Source organism: Lactuca virosa, chromosome 3, assembly GCF_052849685.1.
Source record: "Lactuca virosa cultivar CGN04683 chromosome 3, Lactuca_virosa_CGN04683_v6, whole genome shotgun sequence".
Lineage (NCBI taxonomy): Eukaryota > Viridiplantae > Streptophyta > Magnoliopsida > Asterales > Asteraceae > Lactuca > Lactuca virosa.
In genome coordinates, this window is record NC_136428.1 from 10,557,057 (window position 1) to 10,576,534 (window position 19,478).

At 35.3% G+C, this 19,478-nt stretch overlaps 2 protein-coding genes and 1 pseudogene across 2 annotated transcripts; 2 read left to right on the forward strand and 1 right to left on the reverse strand.

The window, feature by feature from the left end:
- Positions 1 to 2,062: 2,062 nt before the first annotated feature.
- On the forward strand, positions 2,063 to 2,525 carry LOC145162205 (17.5 kDa class I heat shock protein-like; annotated as a pseudogene).
- Positions 2,526 to 3,107: 582 nt separating this feature from the next.
- On the forward strand, positions 3,108 to 7,259 carry LOC145165207 (phospholipase D gamma 1-like). Its single transcript, XM_079083891.1, has 9 exons — positions 3,108 to 4,646; positions 4,733 to 4,849; positions 4,937 to 5,131; positions 5,214 to 5,462; positions 5,616 to 5,684; positions 5,784 to 6,080; positions 6,166 to 6,345; positions 6,457 to 6,654; positions 6,752 to 7,259. Exons 1-9 carry the CDS (start codon positions 3,714 to 3,716, stop codon positions 7,043 to 7,045), a joined length of 2,532 nt encoding a protein of 843 aa, XP_078940017.1. The 5' UTR covers positions 3,108 to 3,713; the 3' UTR covers positions 7,046 to 7,259.
- Positions 7,260 to 14,398: 7,139 nt separating this feature from the next.
- LOC145165208 (hydroxymethylglutaryl-CoA synthase-like) lies at positions 14,399 to 17,920 on the reverse strand. Its single transcript, XM_079083892.1, has 9 exons — positions 17,676 to 17,920; positions 16,541 to 16,647; positions 16,273 to 16,405; positions 15,749 to 16,201; positions 15,586 to 15,641; positions 15,405 to 15,492; positions 15,186 to 15,326; positions 14,868 to 15,017; positions 14,399 to 14,791 (listed from the first exon to the last, which is right to left on the reverse strand). Exons 1-9 carry the CDS (start codon positions 17,739 to 17,741, stop codon positions 14,609 to 14,611), a joined length of 1,377 nt encoding a protein of 458 aa, XP_078940018.1. The 5' UTR covers positions 17,742 to 17,920; the 3' UTR covers positions 14,399 to 14,608.
- Positions 17,921 to 19,478: the final 1,558 nt, after the last annotated feature.

Genomic DNA, 19,478 nt, shown 5'->3' on the forward strand with positions numbered 1-19,478 from the left:
CAGCTCCTACTCGTCGAGTCCCTTAATGGACTCAGCGAGTAGGTCACTAAACACACGCATCAAACCCGCTGCTACTCAACGAGTAGGTCAACCAACTCGTCGAGTAGGACTTAAAACCAAATAACCTTTTATTTAAATCCATACCTGTAATCGGGGCGTTACAAGTATTTGTCCCAAAGTCTCTTTTCTACTTTTGTCCTCTTGAAATTTCTTTTACGGAAGGAGATTTCACTACGTTTTAAAGGATTCATTTTCTATCTTGAAAAATTGCTTAATGAGAAGTGTAGTGATGTCCCAAAGCCTATTATGTTAGTTTGCTCATGCTGCTTTTGGTAATGATGCGAGGATCAGTGTGTATATTGAGCGTCACAATGAACCGATACCTTACTAGATTCATGAAGATGTAGGATCTCAATTGAACGACAGACAAGTGCAAAATAATAAATATCATGAAGTTTATCCGATCATAAAACTAATAAACAACTATCAGTAATCTGATAGTTTTATAGATAGAAAGAGAGAATGTCGTTGATGGCAGCGTTTCCGGATAGAAAAAAGGTTGTTGATCATAGTGGTTTTGGAAAGAAAAAAGAAGGTTGATAACTAGGCGGTGAGTTTTTAGGATATTGGTGGATTATTTTCTAACAATCTAAAATAGAAAAAATAAATAAATAAATAAATAAATAAAAATGAGTAAAATGGAGATTTTAGATTAAAAACATGCAACAAATTGAAAAGACAGAGACGAACAAGAAAAGATAAGTTGACCCCCACGACTAAATTTAATTTATTAATTAATTAAATCAGCATTGTTGGTCCTCTTATGAAGTATCTAACTTAAAACCAACAAAATATTTAGGTTGTGTTTAGTTACGGAAAAACAATTTTCATTTTCTGTTTTTCGTTTTCCTTTTTCAGTTTTCGTTTTCGGTTTTCATTGGAAAATTTAGAAAACGCGTTTAGTTAAAACTTATTTATTTTTCATTTTCAGTTTTTGAAAATTAGAAAACGTGTTTAGATGTGTATTTTTCTATCGGTTTTCATTTTTACAAAACGGTAGTGGTGATAGGGTGGGCGTGGGGCAGTGGTGGTGTCGATGATGGCGACGGTGATGGTGGTGGTGGTGGTGGCGGTTGTGGTGATGACAGGAGGTGGTAGTGACGGCGGCAATTGTGGCAGTGGTGGTGATGGCGGCGGTGGTGGTGGTGATGGCGACAATGGTGGTAGTGGTGATGGGGTAGTGATGGTGGTGTGGGCGTGAGTGTGAGTTTGTGGGGGGGGGGATGTGCTTGTGGGGGTTGGTGTGTGTGTGTGTGTGCTTGTGGGGGTGTGGGTGGGGGTAGGTGTGTATGTGTGTGGGTGTCTGTGGGGGGTGGGGGTGGGTGTGTGTGTGTGTCTGTGGGGGTGTGTATGTGTGAGTGTGTTTGTTTGTGGGGGTTGGTGTGTATGTGTGTTTGTGTGTGTGTGGGGGGGGGGGGGGTTGGTGTGTGTGGGTGTTTGTGTGTGTGTGTGTTTGTGGGGGTGGGGGTGGGCTTGAGGGTGTTAAGGTGAGGGTAAGTAGAGGTGGAAGGGGTTGGGAGTGGGTGTTTATATTTTAGAAAAAATTTGGAATTAGAAAAATGTGGAAAACAATGATTATCGGTTTTTCAAAAATTTCCAACTTCTTTGTAATTTTAGAAAACGGAAAATTTTCATTTTCCGTGAAAAATTTAGAAAAATAGACGAACTAAACGCGTTTTCAAAATTTTCATTTTTCTTGGAAAATTTTTCCGGAAAACGACTCATTTTTCCGCAACTAAACGCACCCTTATTCTTTCTGTCTTTCACCTATTTTGTTTTTCACGGAGGTTTTTTTATCTTTCCACTGAAAAATATAATATATTGACCATTATACCCTTATCTCTAATTTTCCATTCATAAATAGAGAGAAATCCGTGTTTTTCTTTCCAACGTATATTAAATCCCAAACCATTTGCAAGTGCCATCGGAAGTCGATACCAGATAAGCTAAGCGAATTCTTCTTGCAACTGTTTATAAGATAACTCTATAGGGACAGTAGACGATGTCGATTATTCCAAGTTTCTTCCCAGCACATCTTCGATCCTTTTTCACTCGAAATCTGGGACCTTTTCATAGATTTCCTGATTTGATCTGCGTTTGATATCTCAAGAGAAACCAACGCTCATGTAAACACACGTGTAGATTGGAAGGAAACCCTGTAAGTCTATCTATCTAAGGTCGATCTACCTAGGATCAAGAAAGAAGAAGTCAAGGCGGAGGTAGAAAGCAACATGATTCTACAAATCAGAGGCAAGAAAAATGTTGAGAAAGAAGATAAAAACATACATGGCATCTTGTCAACCAAGCAGTGGGAAGTTCACCGGAAGGTTCACGTTGCCAGAGAATGCTAATATGGATCAAATGAAAGCAACCATGGAAAACAGAGTGCTCACGAAGTCACGATTATTGTACCCGGGGAAAAAGTGAAGAAGCCATATGTCAAGTCCATTAAAATTTTTGTTTAAAAAATCCACCGGTCTATAAAGTTGTACATGATTAAGGTTGTATATTGTTTAGTCCGGTTGGCTGTGTTTGTTGTGTGTGTGTCAATAATTCTGGTCTTTTTGTTTGGCTTGTCCATCATGTGCTTGATGAAATGCATAGCAAGACTGATATATCAATAACATGATAACCTGATATATCAATAACATGATAACCGCATCTTTAAGATCTTGTTTGGTATACGGGTGATCGAGAAGAAATGAGAAAAATCTTGTTTTGTGGGCTGAAGAAGCGTCGGCTGAAGATGCAGCCTAAAGGGGGGAAGAAGTGTTTCGTCCGTCCTGCCTCGTTTGGAGTTTCCAAGCCTTGGTCATGAGTTTTTGGAAACAAAACTGCATTTCTTTCTTTTTAAGTATTTACAAATTCAAGTAGGGGTATAATAGTCAATATGTAATCTTTTGGTGGATGAATCAAAAAATTAAGTGGAAAAATCAATACAAAAGATGCTTTGATCTCATTCTCACTATCCATATTCATTGTTCAACGACGGAGTTCTCGGACTTTTTAGATTTTTTACGCCCGAATTTCGATTCTTCGGACAAGTCACAAGAAAGAAATATTTTTGATTAATTCGATCGGAACTCGGAAGGGTTCAATTTCGATACGCGTCAAATACATTGTTTCAATCTTCCCCAATTTCTTTCTTTGCGTTCTCTTACCAGTCATACACGTTGTTTTCAGCAGCCTGCATTTTAAATTTTTTAATTGGGCAGCCTTGCACTTCAAGACTTGAATAGGATTCGTTTTTCTATAATTACTGAATGGAAGTAGACAATTTTACCTTCTCCATTATTGTAATCCGATTTTTCCATCTTCTCCTGCATTTCGCAAGTCCCATTTCTTTTACGAGTTCAAATCTTGTGGGTTTATCAGCACATCCTATTGAACCTATTCTTTCAAGTCGTCGATCCATTAGAGCTCTCTATAGATCAAATTCCTCAAACGGATAGTTTTTGATTTGCCATTTTAAGCTTCCAATTTCTCAGATATAAGTTGACCCACCATTTGTTTGATCAAATGTCTCTGTGAAATCAAGACTTGGAAAAACTTGATCTTGCACGATCTTGTGAAGTGGTATCCATCACAGTTCTTTGATCTTATAATTCCTCTCCAACGTCTCCATAAAATTGAAGTCTGATCTTCTTTTTAAGATGGCTGAAACACCTTACGACGGATCGCAGCATGGACAGAGTGTACAGATCATCCCATTCAAGACCTCCGATGCATCTCTCAGAGTTCTATTACTACACGGGAATCTAGATATATGGGTGAAAGAGGCGAAAAACTTACCAAACATGGATATGTTTCACAACAGATTAGGTCAAATGTTTGGGAGGTTGCCATCACTCACCGGAGGAAAGACCAAGACCGAGGATGGTAGACCTGAAAAGGTCACCAGTGACCCATACGTCACCGTTTCAATAGCTAATGCTGTAATCGCAAGAACCTTCGTCATAAGCAACAGCGAGAACCCTGTTTGGATGCAGCACTTTTATGTCCCTGTCGCACATTATTCTGCTGAAGTACAATTTGTAGTCAAGGACAGTGATGTCGTAGGTTCCCAACTCATAGGGGCAGTTGGTGTCCCAGTTGAACAGTTAATTTCTGGTGCAGTTGTCGAAGGCACCTTCCCAGTTCTTAACGAAAGTGGGAAACCATGTAAACCTGGAGCTGTATTGACTCTTTATCTTCAATACATACCAATGTCAAGAGTACCCTTAGACCTAGAGTTTAATGGTGTTTCAGGCACATATTTTCCTCTAAGAAGAGGAGGCAAAGTTACCCTTTATCAAGATGCTCATGTGGATGATGGTTACCTTCCAAATATGCAACTGGATGGAGGTTTGATGTATGGAAATGGAGATTGTTGGCATGATATCTGTGAAGCTATCAAGAATGCACGTAAGTTGATTTACATTACAGGGTGGTCTGTGGTTCATAGTGTTCAGCTTGTTCGCAATGGTGAAGGTGGAAAAGATAGCATATTGGGTGATCTTTTGAAAGCTAAGTCTTCAGAAGGTGTTAGAGTGCTTCTTCTTATATGGGATGATCCTACTTCTAGAAGCATTTTGGGAATAAAGACTGTAAGTGTGTTGTTTATTTTATTTTCACTACATTACAATAATACAATTACATTCTACCTATTATTAGGATACATTTTTTTTTGTAGCAAGGTGTGATGGGAACTAATGATGAAGAAACTCGGAGGTTTTTTAAGCATTCTTCAGTGAAAGTACTACTTTGCCCCCGTTCTGCTGGGAAGGGGCATAGTTGGGCCAAGAAACAGGTATTAATTGAATTCATATTACATATATAATTAATCTTTTATCATTTTCTAGTATTTTGTATTGAATGTGTGTTACAACTTACACAGGAGGTTGAAACCATATATACACATCATCAGAAAACAGTGATAGTGGATGCTGATGCTGGAAACTACAGAAGACGAATAATGGCATTTGTTGGAGGTCTTGATTTATGTAATGGGCGTTATGATACACCTGGACATCCACTTTTCAGCACTTTACAAACTTTGCATAAAGATGACTATCACCAACCTAATTACACTGTAACAATCTCTTAAAATCATTTCATTTTTATTTTCTTAGAATTTGAATTATAAGGAGGAGGTTTGATTTGATGTGAAACAGGGAGCTACTACTGGTTGTCCAAGAGAGCCATGGCATGATTTGCATAGCAGAATTGAAGGTCCAGCAGCATATGATGTGCTCAAGAACTTTGAGGAAAGATGGTTGAGAGCTTCAACGCCACATGGGATTAGCAGAATCAAGAAATCTTCTGATGATTCGTTACTTCAAATTGATAGGATTCCTGATATAGTAAGAATTGATGAAGCCCATTGCACAAATGAATGGGATCCAGAGGGCTGGCATGTCCAGGTATATATATATATATATATATATATATATATATATATATATATATATATATATATATATATATATATATATATATATATATATTTCTTCTTCTTTTTCATCAACCTTTTAAGGCCTGTGTTTTTCCCTTTTAAATGTTTGAATGATGTGTAGGTGTTTCGTTCAATTGACTCCAACTCTGTTAAAGGTTTTCCTGATGACCCCAAAGATGCCACAAGCATGGTATGATAATAGGAAGAAATTATAGTAATAAACAAATTAATGAAAGTACATTTTTATTTCTTTGATTTAACATTTCTTTATTTTGCTACACTGAAACAGAACCTGGTATGTGGGAAGAATGTGTTGATAGACATGAGCATACATACAGCATATGTGAAGGCGATTCGTGCAGCTCAACATTTCATATATATTGAAAACCAATACTTTCTTGGGTCTTCATTTAATTGGAGTAATTACAAAACTTTGGGTGCAAACAATTTAATACCAATGGAAATCGCTCTAAAAATTGCAAATAAAATTAGAGCAAACGAGAGATTTGCTGTTTATATCGTCATTCCAATGTGGCCAGAAGGTAGCCCTACAAGTACAGCTGTTCAAAGAATTCTTTTTTGGCAGGTAAGATAGCAGATTCTAATTTTTAAACTTTATACTTATCAAAATTAATTAACTAAATATTATAATAATAAACATTTTGTTACAGAATAAAACAATGCAAATGATGTATGAAGTAATCTACAAGGCTTTACAAGAAGTCGGACTCGATAATCTCTACGAGCCTCAAGATTACTTGAACTTTTTCTGTCTTGGCACTCGTGAGTCCTCCAATGGCGTCGAACCAATTTCGGAAGAAAAAGGGTCAAATTCCGCAAATACCCCTCAAGTACATTCCTTTAATCTTCTTCTTCATCGTGTCACTTTTTCTTGATTATTTTATTTGTGACAACTGATAATATATAATATTTTTTTTATTTGTACAAAAAAAAAAAAAAAGTCGCTTAGTAGGAAGAGTCGGCGATTTATGATATATGTACATTCGAAAGGAATGATAGTGGACGATGAGTATGTGATATTGGGATCTGCAAACATTAATCAACGGTCGTTAGAAGGTTCTAGAGACACTGAAATCGCAATGGGTGCGTATCAGCCTTATCATACATGGGCACATAGACGATCCAGCCCACATGGCCAGGTAACTAACATTTCTTTATTTTCACGAAAATCAAAATATGAAGAACCAATTTGTGAAAAATAAAATGTTTTTGTTTTTTGTTTTTTTTTTGTTGCAGGTATTTGGATACAGGATGTCGCTTTGGGCAGAGCATATCGGTGGATTGGAGAGTGGTTTTGAGAGAGCAGAGAGCATCGAGTGTGTTCGGAGGGTGAGAATGTTGAGTGAATTGAACTGGAAACAATATGCTGCGGATGAAGTGAGTGATATGAAGGCTCACCTTCTCAAATATCCGGTTGAAGTTGATCGGACCGGTCAGGTCAACCCGCTTCCCGGTTGCTCAACTTTCCCTGATTTGGGTGGTAATATTGTCGGCACTTTTTTCGCCATTCAAGAAAACCTCACCATTTGAATCTCGTGGAAAAAATAAAAAAACCTCACTTTTTGTTGTATATCTGTACTCTCACATGATAAAACAAAATGATCTTGGCTATTAGATTTAGCTAGTTTTGGTGATTCTTGAAATGCTATATGGAAGGATTAGGATTTTGGATATGTGTGATGTTTGGAATTCTTAAAGACTTGGATTATATGATTATGAGTAGTAATCTTTTTAACTTTTTTCATATTTTTATTTTGTGGGTTGATGTTATGTGTAGTTTGGCCTTCGGGATAAGTATTTGTATTTGAGGATGTTTAAGCGAATCAGGTTTACAAGTTTGTTAAAGCTGTGTTTTTGGTTTAGGACGGCCAATATTTGTGCAAACCTACAATCAATTATGTCTACCAATTGTACACTGCTCATGAAAACAAAATGAGTTCCTTGGAATGCTAATATCGATTGTATGCATTAGCTTTGGGCATTTTGCTCTTACGTATGTTATGTTTAATACATGTGAAGTGATCATAAATAACCGACCATATATTAAATATATGGTGTGTGATTATGTAAGGAATTCAAAATTTAAAGGGTATTTATTTGTAATTAGATCATATACATAATAGTTTGTGATATTAATATAGTTATATGCATGCAATCATTCAAGATTTTCAAGACACTATAATAAATACTATAAAGTATTTTCTAATTTTCACTCTTTTAACGATGTGTTTTATGGGACTGTTATACATACCCAATTTTATACACATACTCTCTTAATCATTGATTTATTAATGACACATTTATCTATTATTTATTTTTTGCAGCCTTTTTATTGTTTTAGCCAATGAATAAAAATTGTTAGTTTCAACACATTAAAGAATGTGTTTTGTACATTATTTCCAAGATGCAAAAACTTGGCCAACAAATCTAGGTAATCTCATTTCCATCTGTTATTATTTTATTATATTATTTAACTCTTTGTAACCTTAAACGGATTCCATGCCCATTGAAGAATGTGCTTTTTAAAATCAAGTCATAAAATTCCCATAAAAAGCGCTTCAAAAAACATATCATAATTTTGCTAAAATATAAACAATTTTACAATAGATTTTAGTAATAAATAGTAATTTTTTTGTCGTTCAAAAAAAATCTAATATGTTTTAGTCATTTTAATGGTTTAACTAATGTATTTTTGTTTCGTTAATAAAAATCACATGGATTTGGCAGTTTTTATCTATACCATCAATTTTAGTCTATTATAAAAATGTTAAAATAGTAACAATCGTTTTTTTTTATTGATAAACTTCAGTAGTTTTAGTATAAAATTTGATATTAACATTTGACATTAAATATAAATAAAATTTAAAATAATTATTACTTTAATATGTTATAAAAGGTTAAATTAGTAATAATAATTCCTTTTATAAAGTTTAGTGGCTTCAGAACAATTCAAACATTTTAATCTGTTATAACTTATCTATTGAATAAATAAAATAAATAATATTTCAGTAAATAGATTTATAAATATTAACTATTCATATATTAAAAAAAAACTATTAATTATAAATATATTAATAAAAAGTATGTAATCATAATCTAATTATTAAAATTTATAATAATTAATATAAAGTATGTCATTATCTAATGATTAAAAATTAATCAGTAAAGGTTATTGTTAAGTAGAAAGGGGGTATGGATAATACCTCGTTTTCTTTTATACCGACAATCATTCAAGATGGGATACAAACTTTTTTAAAATAGTTATATGCACACAATCATTAAAGTAGTTTTTGTTGTTCCTTTTTATCGTAACATATTTTCACTTTTTCACTTTTTTATTGCAATGTACTTCTTGTTTTACATTTTATACCAAGATATTTTTTTAAATTTATGGTTAACCGGTGTTAACCATTAACCAACTAAAATCGTTAACCAAAATCAATACTAATAGATACCCAAAGAATACTAAATCTATTAACCAATTATAATGGTTATGGTCCGACTTTGACCAATAACCGAATCAAACCGTCTCACAAACACCCTACTATGTGGTGTGGTGCGGTTTTTAATGTTAGCTTTTAGCAAAGACAAAACACCTTTTGATACAACAGGTTTCAAGCAGAGCAAGTTTTAGAAGAAAGAGTAACTGACACACAAAAGTGTTTTCTGCATATATCAAAAGTAACGAAAGCTACATAGCATAAAAACAGAAGTAAAACTAAAAAAGAAAACTGCTGCTACCTAGAAACATAAAGAAACATAAAGAAAATAACTGAAGAATAACAGAAGAAAATAACAGAAGAAAATAACTGAAGAATAACAGAAGGCTTGCACGTGACTGCTTGACCAAGTTGATATTGTTCTCTTTTAACATTCCCTCTCAACATCAACTTCTACTATACCCATCTTGTCGCCAAACTCAACCAGTTTTGCACTTGATAAACTCTTTGTGAGCAGGTCTGCAACCTGATCAACAGTGTTTACATATTTAAGGTCAATTTCCCCTTTTAAGACCTTTTCTCTGATAAAATGATAATGAACTTCAATGTGCTTGGTACGTGCATGAAAAGTAGGATTATGTGCAAGCTTGATTGATGACATATTATCACAAAGCAGCGGAATACTATAGTTAACTTTTGGTTCAAATCCTTTAAAAGTTGCACAAGCCACACACATTCCTGAGATGCTACTGCAGCAGCTCTATATTCGGCTTCAGTTGTGGAAAGAGAGACTGTGGGTTGACGCTTGCTACACCAAGATACTATACTGGATCCAAGCATGAAGATATAACCTCTAGTTGACCTTTGAGTGTTCAAATCACCAGCATAATCAGCATCACAAAATCCCATCAGCTTACATTCAGATTCCCTCTTAAAATGGATTCCATAATTGAGAGTAGTCTTAATATACCTTAATACCCTTCTAGCAGCCCCAAGGTGGGGGTTTCTTGGACTCTGCATGTAACGACTTAACACACCAACTACAAATGCAATGTCTGGTCTCGTTAAAGTGAGACATATAAGACTACCCACCAACTTTCTATACATTGTTGCATCATCTAACTCCTTACCCATGTTAGCACATAACTTAGCATTGTTATCCATGGGTGTTACAGCTCCCTTGTAATCAACCATTTTGAACCTCTTTAATAGATCAGTACAGTACTTATGTTGGTGCAGAATTAAACCATCATCATCATAGTTGATTTCTAACCCCAGAAAGTGTTTCAATTTCCCTAGGTCCTTCATGAAGAACCGAGTGCACAAGTTCTGTTTGAGCTGAGCTATCATGTCATCCAAATCACCTGTAATTATTAAGTGATCGACATATACAAGCACCATCACTACTTTGCTTCCAACTTTCTTCACAAACAGGCTAGCATCTGCAGATGTACTTGTGTATCCATTGTGTTCAAGAAATTCACCAATTTTCCCAAACCACGCCCTTGGAGACTGTTTAAGCCCGTACAACGCCTTCTTGAGCTTACATACATAATTAGGATGCTATTTGCTTTTGAATCCAAGAGGTTGTTCCATGTGAATGACATGATCCAAGTTTCCATATAGGAATGCATTACTTACATCCATTTGCCAAAGTTTCCATCCCTTGCTAGCTGCCAAAGCCAACAAAACCCTGATTGTAGTTAACTTCGCCACTGGGCTAAAAGTGTCCTCGTAGTCCAGCCCATATTGCTGTGAGAAGCCACAAGCTACCATACGGGCCTTAAATCTTTCGATTGACCCATCTGCATTACGTTTCACTTTATACACCCATTTACACGAGATGGGTTTCACTTCAGTAGGTTTTGGAACTAGTTCCCACATCTGGTTCCTCATTAAAGCAGCTACTTTTTCTTCCATTGCTATAACCCATTCTCGTTTAGTGGCAGCTTGATCATAAGTTTCTGGTTCAAACACATCTTCTTTTACTAAAGCAGCATTGACATATCTGGGATTAGGTTTTCTAAGTCTTGTAGACTTTCTGACACTTGTGGCTTCATGGTTCTCATTATCATTGCTGATTTCATTGTTAGCATTGTCTTGGATATCTTCATTATCAATAATGACTTCATCATTATTCAGGTGTACTCTTACTTTAGAGGATTCCACTTCATCTCTTAGGGTTTTAGAATCAGGAAGAGCTTTGTGATCAGTTGACCACCATGATGAAGTTTCATCAAATACCACATTCCTTGATACATAGCATCTACCAGAGGTAGGGTCACAACACTTCCAGCCCTTCCTTTCCTGGTCATAACCCACAAAGATACACCGAACAACCTTCTTATCCATCTTGTTGCGTAGATGGTTGGGTATGAACACATAACACACACACCCAAAGACACGAAGATGACTAACATTTGGCTTCAACCTCTTAAGCTTTTCAAAAGGAGACAAATAACCAAGACTTTGTTGAGGAATTTGGTTAATCACATAAGTTGCTGTCTTCATAGCTTCTGCCCAAAACTGACCTGGTACATTCTTGTCATGAATCATGCTTCTAGATATCTCGCCCAGATGTCTATTCTTTCTTTCGGATACTCCATTCTGTTGCGGAGTGTTTGGACATGTAAGTTGACGCTTGATCTTGTGTACCTTAAGAAAGTCACTGAATTCAGAGGTCAGATATTCCCCACCATTATCTGATCTTAAGCAACCAATATTATACTCAGTCTCTCTTTCAACTTCATTCTTGAATTCTTGAAACTTGGAGAACACTTCAGACTTCTCCTTCATGAAATACACCCATACGTATCTTGTATAATCATCTATAAAGGTCACCATGTATTTCAAACCTTTGATAGATGGTTTCTTAACAGGTCCAAATACATCAGAATGTACAAGTTCTAGAGGCAACTTAGACTTGTACTTTGAGTGTTCGAATGGTTGTTGATGAGCCTTTCCAAATTGACACCCGGCACACACTAAACCCTTTTTGACTTCAAGTTAAGGGAGACCTTTCACCATCTGCTTTTTGATCATCAAATCAAGCTTGTCATAGCTAACATGACTCAACCGCATGTGCCAAAGATCCACATTTTCATTCCTTTTTGTCTTCTCTACATAAGTTGTTTCGGCAGACATCACATAAATTGAGTCTGATCTTCTTCCTTTTAGAATTGGCTTTGATGGAGTCACAAATTCTTTGTAAATCTTCACATCATCAGGGCCAAACAATACATAGTGGCCAGCAGAAGCAAGTTGAGAGACAGAAAGAGATTCTTTTTCATACCTGGTACATGGTACACACCTTCAAGTTTTAGTTCCCTGTTATTGTCTTCTGAGCAAAACACAACATTGCCAATGTGAGCAATCGACAACTTTGAATTATCAGCTATCACTACTACTTTACTGCCTTCATAATTTCTGGATTCTTGCAACTTTTCATGCTCTCTAGTCATGTGATTAGAGCATCCGGAATCTACTATCCATTCTTCAAATTTGTTGCCACGACTCTCTACTGTTGCGTTAAATGCCACCTCTTCTTGGTCTTGAGTATAAAAAGCTTCTGCATCCCATGTTTCTTCTACTTGAGAAGTTGCAGCATTTCCTTCCTCAATGTTTTCTGAACGACAATCACGTGCCATGTGACCCCTACGCCCACAATTATTACACCTGAAAGGAAATCTTTTGTGGGAACGGTTACTCTTTGTCTTATCTTCAGACGATTCTCCTTTATCAAACTTACGACTCGTCTTTCTTTGTTCATGGTGTTTACTCTTGTCTGAATTCTTTTTAGACTGTGATTTATACTTCCCTTTACTTTTCTCTGCGTAAAGTGCTTCATCATCAGTCCTAACTGTGGCACCTCCCATCTGCTTCACTAAGGCTTCCTGTCCTACCAAGAGATTCTCAAACTCAACTAGTGAGGGTTGAGTTGCCCAACCTTGAATTGCAGTTACGAAGCTTCTAAACTCTGGTTTGAGACCATGTATAATGATCCTTTTCATCCTCGTTTCACTGATTTGAGACTGAGGATCAAGCTCCGTAATTTCTCTACAAGTAGACTTCACCTTGTGGAAAAACTGAGGAATTGTCATGTCTCGTTGAGACACAGACAATAGTTCATTCTCGAGTAACTGTAGTTTTGTATCGTTCTTCTTAGAGAATAGGGCTAACAACATATCCCATGCCTCTTTTGGTGTCGACATATCCCTGATATGCTCGAGTATATCTTCTTCAACGGTTGTCTTTAAGACGAACATTGTCTTGCCTGCCTTGATCTTCCATTTTCGTAGGTTTCCATTATTATCTTCTGCCTCAGGTTGTTTTGTTTCGGTCCCTTTCACAACTTCCCACAGATCCTATCCTTGCATATAAGACATGATGCAAGTTGACCATGTGTTATAGTTATGATTGTTAAGCTTCTTTACTCCACCAACAACTTGTAAATCAGCCATTGACAACCTGGCTCTGATACCACTTTGTTAGCTTTTAGCAAAGACAAAACACCTTTTGATACAACAGGTTTCAAGCAGAGCAAGTTTTAGAAGAAAGAGTAACTGACACACAAAAGTGTTTTCTGCATATATCAAAAGTAACGAAAGCTACATAGCATAAAAACAGAAGTAAAACTGAAAAAGAAAACTGCTGCTACCTAGAAAACAGGAATAAGGCTATGAAAACAAACTACCCACTAGCTTGACTAATTCAACAAAGCAATTACTGAAACATAAAGAAAATAACTGAAGAATAACAGAAGGCTTGCACGTGACTGGTTGACCAAGTTGATATTGTTCTCTTTTAACATTTAATAGTGTGAAAAACCAAGCGGTTTTGAAAAAACACATATGTTTTGGTTTTTTTGCTTTTAGAAAACCATATTTTTACAGACAGATTTATGAAATTGTAATCATGTTTCATGAGAGTCATTTGTTTACATATGTTATGTTATATTGTGTGACATGTTATATAAGCATTTTTTGTACATAATGATTTTATCATGTTTCATGAAATGCATGTTTTACAGATTATAAATGCAATATTTCCCTATAACAGAAAAAGAAAACAATGAACTAACCAAGTATAAAGCTACCTTCACATGTATCTCAGGAAGCTTCTAAGTTTGTGAGGCAATGAGAAGGTGTATAAAATCTTTAAAAGTTCAAAGAGTATCTAGTCGAGTTTTAAGAGTATATTGTTATTACTTTGAAATTGTTCAAGTCAGACTTGCACACATTTGATATTATGTATATACTTATCATTTAGTTATGGCTTCCACACTTTAATTTCATTGTTTATGATTGCAGGATTTGGATTAAAATGTAATACTATGTATTTGGGATTTTGGGGAGTGACTAGATTCAATTAGTACGTACCACTGCACAGCCTTAGGTTTTCTCTTTTAAATAATTAACTCGTCTAACATTCCTCAGTCAAAATATGAATAACAATAATCATAAACTTTTATTAATAAGATAGATTAAAAATACATTCCTTAAGAATTGACATTAGTTCTCAAGTTTCAAACTTAAATAAAAAGAAGCAGATTATTATGTGCTCTTACAACATCACCCCTTACCAAAACCATACTTGTAGAGCTAAAAGCTTTAAATAATAACTGACTCCGTGTCGACTCACCGGTTCTCACTCTTCAGTGACCATTAGCCAACTCGGTTGTCTTCTTGGCATAAAATCTCCTGTATTTGGAGTCAACTTCAGTCAAATAGTAAGTGCCCGGAGCCAAATGGCTAGTGTCCTTGCTTGTCACAAAGTCCTTCCCACCATATCTGTGCTCCATCAAGTGCATCAATTCGACAAATTTTTCCGGAACAACCTGCACATATAAATAATGATTTAGTTATAACCAGAACAGAACAGAACAGAACAGGATACAGTGTTTAATAGCATACCTCTGTCCTGGTCTTTAACTTATGGTCAATGTTCAGGACCTTTGCGATGTTTGATAAACTAAAAGGTGCTTTTCCCTCACTAAGATGTAGCGAAAACATTGTAGCGGATAATCCACTCCCGTATGAGAACATCATTACACGGTTTCCATCCTGAAAATTATAAAGAAAATAAAAAACACACTAAGTATTTGATTCTTTTATTATTATCTCTTGTTTCAGAGTGTAGAAAAGGAAAATGGCCTCAAAGATTCCCAACACAAACAAATTTGAAATCCGTAAATGAAAGTATTTAACAAGAAGTGTAAAACCAATGCATACCAGAGAGTCACTCTTGTTGTGAATGAGTGAAGCAAAAGCAGCATAAATAGATGCAGTGTACATGTTTCCCAGTTGCTTGGGGATCAAAGTTGCTGGCTTCACTTTTTTATCATAATCTGGTTTCGCCACTTGCTGGGCTGCCTGTAGATCATAAACCTCATTGGTTATTTGTTTTTTCTTTTAATTTATATAAATTTATTTATTAAAATAAATTGTTACCTTTTCAAGATCACGGCTTTGGTAGCTCTCGTCGCCCTTTAGAGACGTGAATTGACCTAACTTCTCTTTAGCAGACTCATCAACAGAGCTGAAAATATAAATAATTGTTAAGAAATAAAAATAGTGTTGAAAATTATTAATAACAGTGGTTTGAAATTTGAATAGCAAATTCGATAATCACCTGACATTTCTGGCAACATCATCGAACACCAAACGAGCAAAACTCTTCTGTACAAGCTGCATAAATTCAAATAAAACTTTTAATTCAAACACACCAAATGACCATTTTACCCTTACAATCCAAAAAAAACAAATTTCACAACTATGTTCACTAAATAATTTACCTTGTTATACGGACTGTGAAACACAAAATAATCAGCATCCGCCATTGAAAATTGTTTCCCTTGAAGTTTCTCATACTTTTGACAGTATCCCTTGTAGCAAGAATCAAGAGCCATGAGATAACAAGTTTGGGACAATTTCCCATCAACAACTGGATATTCACTTGCAAGGTCTGGTTTATAAAAGTCATAAACATGTGACATATGACTTGCCCTAAATTTGCTTTCAAATGCAATTGGTGCATCGGGTCCAATCAGCATGGCAACAGCACCTGCCCCTCCTGTTGGTCGGGCAGCCCCCTCAGCATAAACTGCACTGTCTGTGGAGACAACTAATCCATACCTTCCATCCCATGAACTGCTTTCCACCCAATTCACACAGTTGAATAATGCTGCAGTTCCACCATAGCACGCGTTGGTTGAATCCACACCTTCAATGTCTGTGTTTCCACATTCCTGTATAAAAATATTATTTTAGTATAATTGAAAAGAAAATGATATAGTCTCATTTATGTAACAAGTAATACCTCAAAGATTTGCATCAGGAAGGTCTTGATGGATTTGCTCTTGTCTATGACAGTTTCACTACCGACTTCAAGGCGACCGATTTGTTTTGGGTCGATTTCATACTTCTCTAGTAGTGATGTGACAGCTGTCAATCTGAAAATTAATGTGATGTTTATTGTCATGCTACTGATGATAAAAGCACTACGCATGAGTGATAAGTGAGTTTCTTTTTTTTTTTTTTTTTTTTGTATGTGGAAAAGCATAGATATTGAAGAAAAAGGTATCAACCCCATAGAGATGACATCTTCAACCTCTGAACAAAATGCCATGCAATCTTGTCCGAGTCCAATGGTGTATTTTCCTTTACTAACTCCATCAAAATCTTCTAGGGTATCCTGTAAATTAGTTACCCAATAGGAATTAAACTACAGATAAGAGGGAAACACAAATACAATGCCTAAAAGTGAAAACAGGTCAAGTAGATAATAGATTTATTAACATGCTCTGGTTTGTCAGCTTAGAAACTTTAACTCTGGCATTGAAATAATTTCAGTTTCAAGTAGCAAAAAGATACTAGCATAGAAGAAATGTTTTGATGCATAAATGAGCACAAGGTTTCATATTTCGTCATGCTAGCTATGATTAAGTTTATATGTAGGGTTATAGCTGTGAATACTTATTGAGTCCTCCAATACTCTAGTAATGCTTCAGTTGTACATTAATGGAAACAACACTCTAGTGTCATATCCCATGTGCTTCTCTACTCTCTAGGACATTCTTGTATCTTATGGAAACTTTATGATGTTTGTAGTGGTCTTGCAGATAATGTGCTAAGACCTAGAAGCAGAACCTTCATATACTGAGAAACTAATACAAGTGTTGCGTGTAATACGTATGTGATTCTAAGCAAAAACAGTCCAGAACTCCATAAAAGTTCAACTTTCTTCTCAAAAGCTCAGAATATGGATCTATATTGTTGGATCCAGTCGTCAAATTTCTTGGAGGTCAAATAGAATAAAGTCAAACTTAGTACAGATAAGGCTACATAGATACCAACCATTTATGTCAAACAATGGTGCATATGACTACCAGAAAACAACAATATTCATGAGCTTATAATATTATATTTGATAAATAGATTACGCATGTCCAATCAAACCGCCGATCTTCACTCTATTTCCATTTAACTCGTAGTGAAATAGAACTTCGTGTATCCCAAAATGTGTTGTTCTTTGCATAAACCCAAAACAAACAATAAATTTGCCAATAACAATAGAGATTCATAGCTATTATGTTGTATGGAAACAGCAGGTAAACTTATTGAAGAACGAGTTTAAACCGCTCGAAGAACACAGGCTGCCGTACAAGCGTACCGATGTATAATAGATCATCAAAGTAAAAAACAAAAGAAGAACAACCGTACCTGTTTGATACAAGTAGGAGGGAAGTAGATTTCCATGGCGAGAATTCCAACATTTTGAGGAGCCATCTCTGTTTCGAACTCTTCTTCGATCTTCAATAGAGTTTTAATCAGAGATTAACTGAATCACAAACACAACTACGACAAACAGCAGATCGAAAGTCGAAACGATGAATTAACGATCTCAACTTCTGTTATCAATTTCTGATTTCACGCCGTTAGAATCTTTTCTCGGAAAGTCGAGAGAGAGGGATGAGGAGGCGTTACATGCTGATGCTACATATTTATAGCAATCACAAGAACTTGCTGACTATGGATCTCACTAACCCTTTACCCTCACTCTTTCGTTAATTTACATTTTTTGCCATTACGAAAAAATACAATAATATGGTGCTTAAACCGCTTAAAAACAACATAAAGGTCCCCTGCATTAACAGTATACACCTAATTAAAGAATTCCGAATTTTGTTGAATGTTAAAAACTTAGAACATCTATTAAATATAGTAATATAAAATTATTTATAGCTTTAAAATTTTAAATAAATATCATTGGTTTTATACAATGGTCAATTACGTAATTTTTGGAATAAAACTAATAATGGCACGTAGTAAATGATGGTCCACATCATCATTAACTTATTATAACAACTTTTATAATGATATCTGATACGTTACTAATTTCTACAAAATTTAAACATGAATTAGTTTTTGATATTTTATTCGAACCACAGTTTTTATTATTTAAATGTAAAAAATATGGATCCATGTAACTATGTAAGGTCCACAGAGGTATGCTGGTCCAACATAGTCAAATGTGGCATGCAATGCAGTAGGAGCCGAAGAGTGCTGAGGTGGCCTAAAAGACTTCGCCATCATGGCTTACCACTGGGCACTGGACACCGGTGACATGGGAGACTCTTTTGTTATTTGTTTTTGTTACATTTTAATATATTATATAAGTCGGTTTATAATAAAAATTTATTAATATAACAATAAGACATATAATTTAGAGAAAATGACAAAAATAGCCAATTATCCTAATCACTTTGCGGAAAATAGCAAAAAAAATCGAATTTGCAAAAATGGCCATGAAAATCGCAGATGGGAATGGTCCATCTGCGATTTGCACATTCCATCTGCGAATGTACAAGTGGCTAAAGCACACTTGCTAAAGCACAAGTGTGCTTTAGCCACTTGTACATTTGCAGGTGGATTGAATTTTTTTTAATTTTTTTTTGTATATATAGGGCATTTCAGGGTTAAAATCGCAGATAGACTGTGTCCATCTGCGATTTGCTCTGTATTCCATCTGCGAATTTGTGTTTTTTTTTTAATTTTTTTTTAATTTGACTATGAAATCAATTGGTTTGACTACGAAATAATGTTACTATATATAACTTTTGTAGAAAATTATCAGTTTAGTTGTTATTTGTTTAGGAAATTTCTCTAAAATCTCTCTAAAAAAATAATTGAATATTTGGTTTGTCTTGTAACCGGTGGGAGATGGGAAGTTATTGAAACACATCTGGAATACGTATGTCCACAGGGAGGTATTTCTGAATTTGCTTTGATATTTTCTGAGTATATTAGTTATAGTGATTTTGTATCTTTGGTGAGAAGCAAAATTGGTTTGTTAGACAAATATAAAATTAGTCTTCGTTTCCATCATCCTGAATTAAATTATTATATAGCTATAGTTGAAGACATGGATATTAGAATGTTGATAAATGTAATCAAATGTAGTGGAGGAAGGGCTGTGAAAGTGTTTGTGGTGGTTGATGAAGTAGATGAGGTTAATGAGGGTGG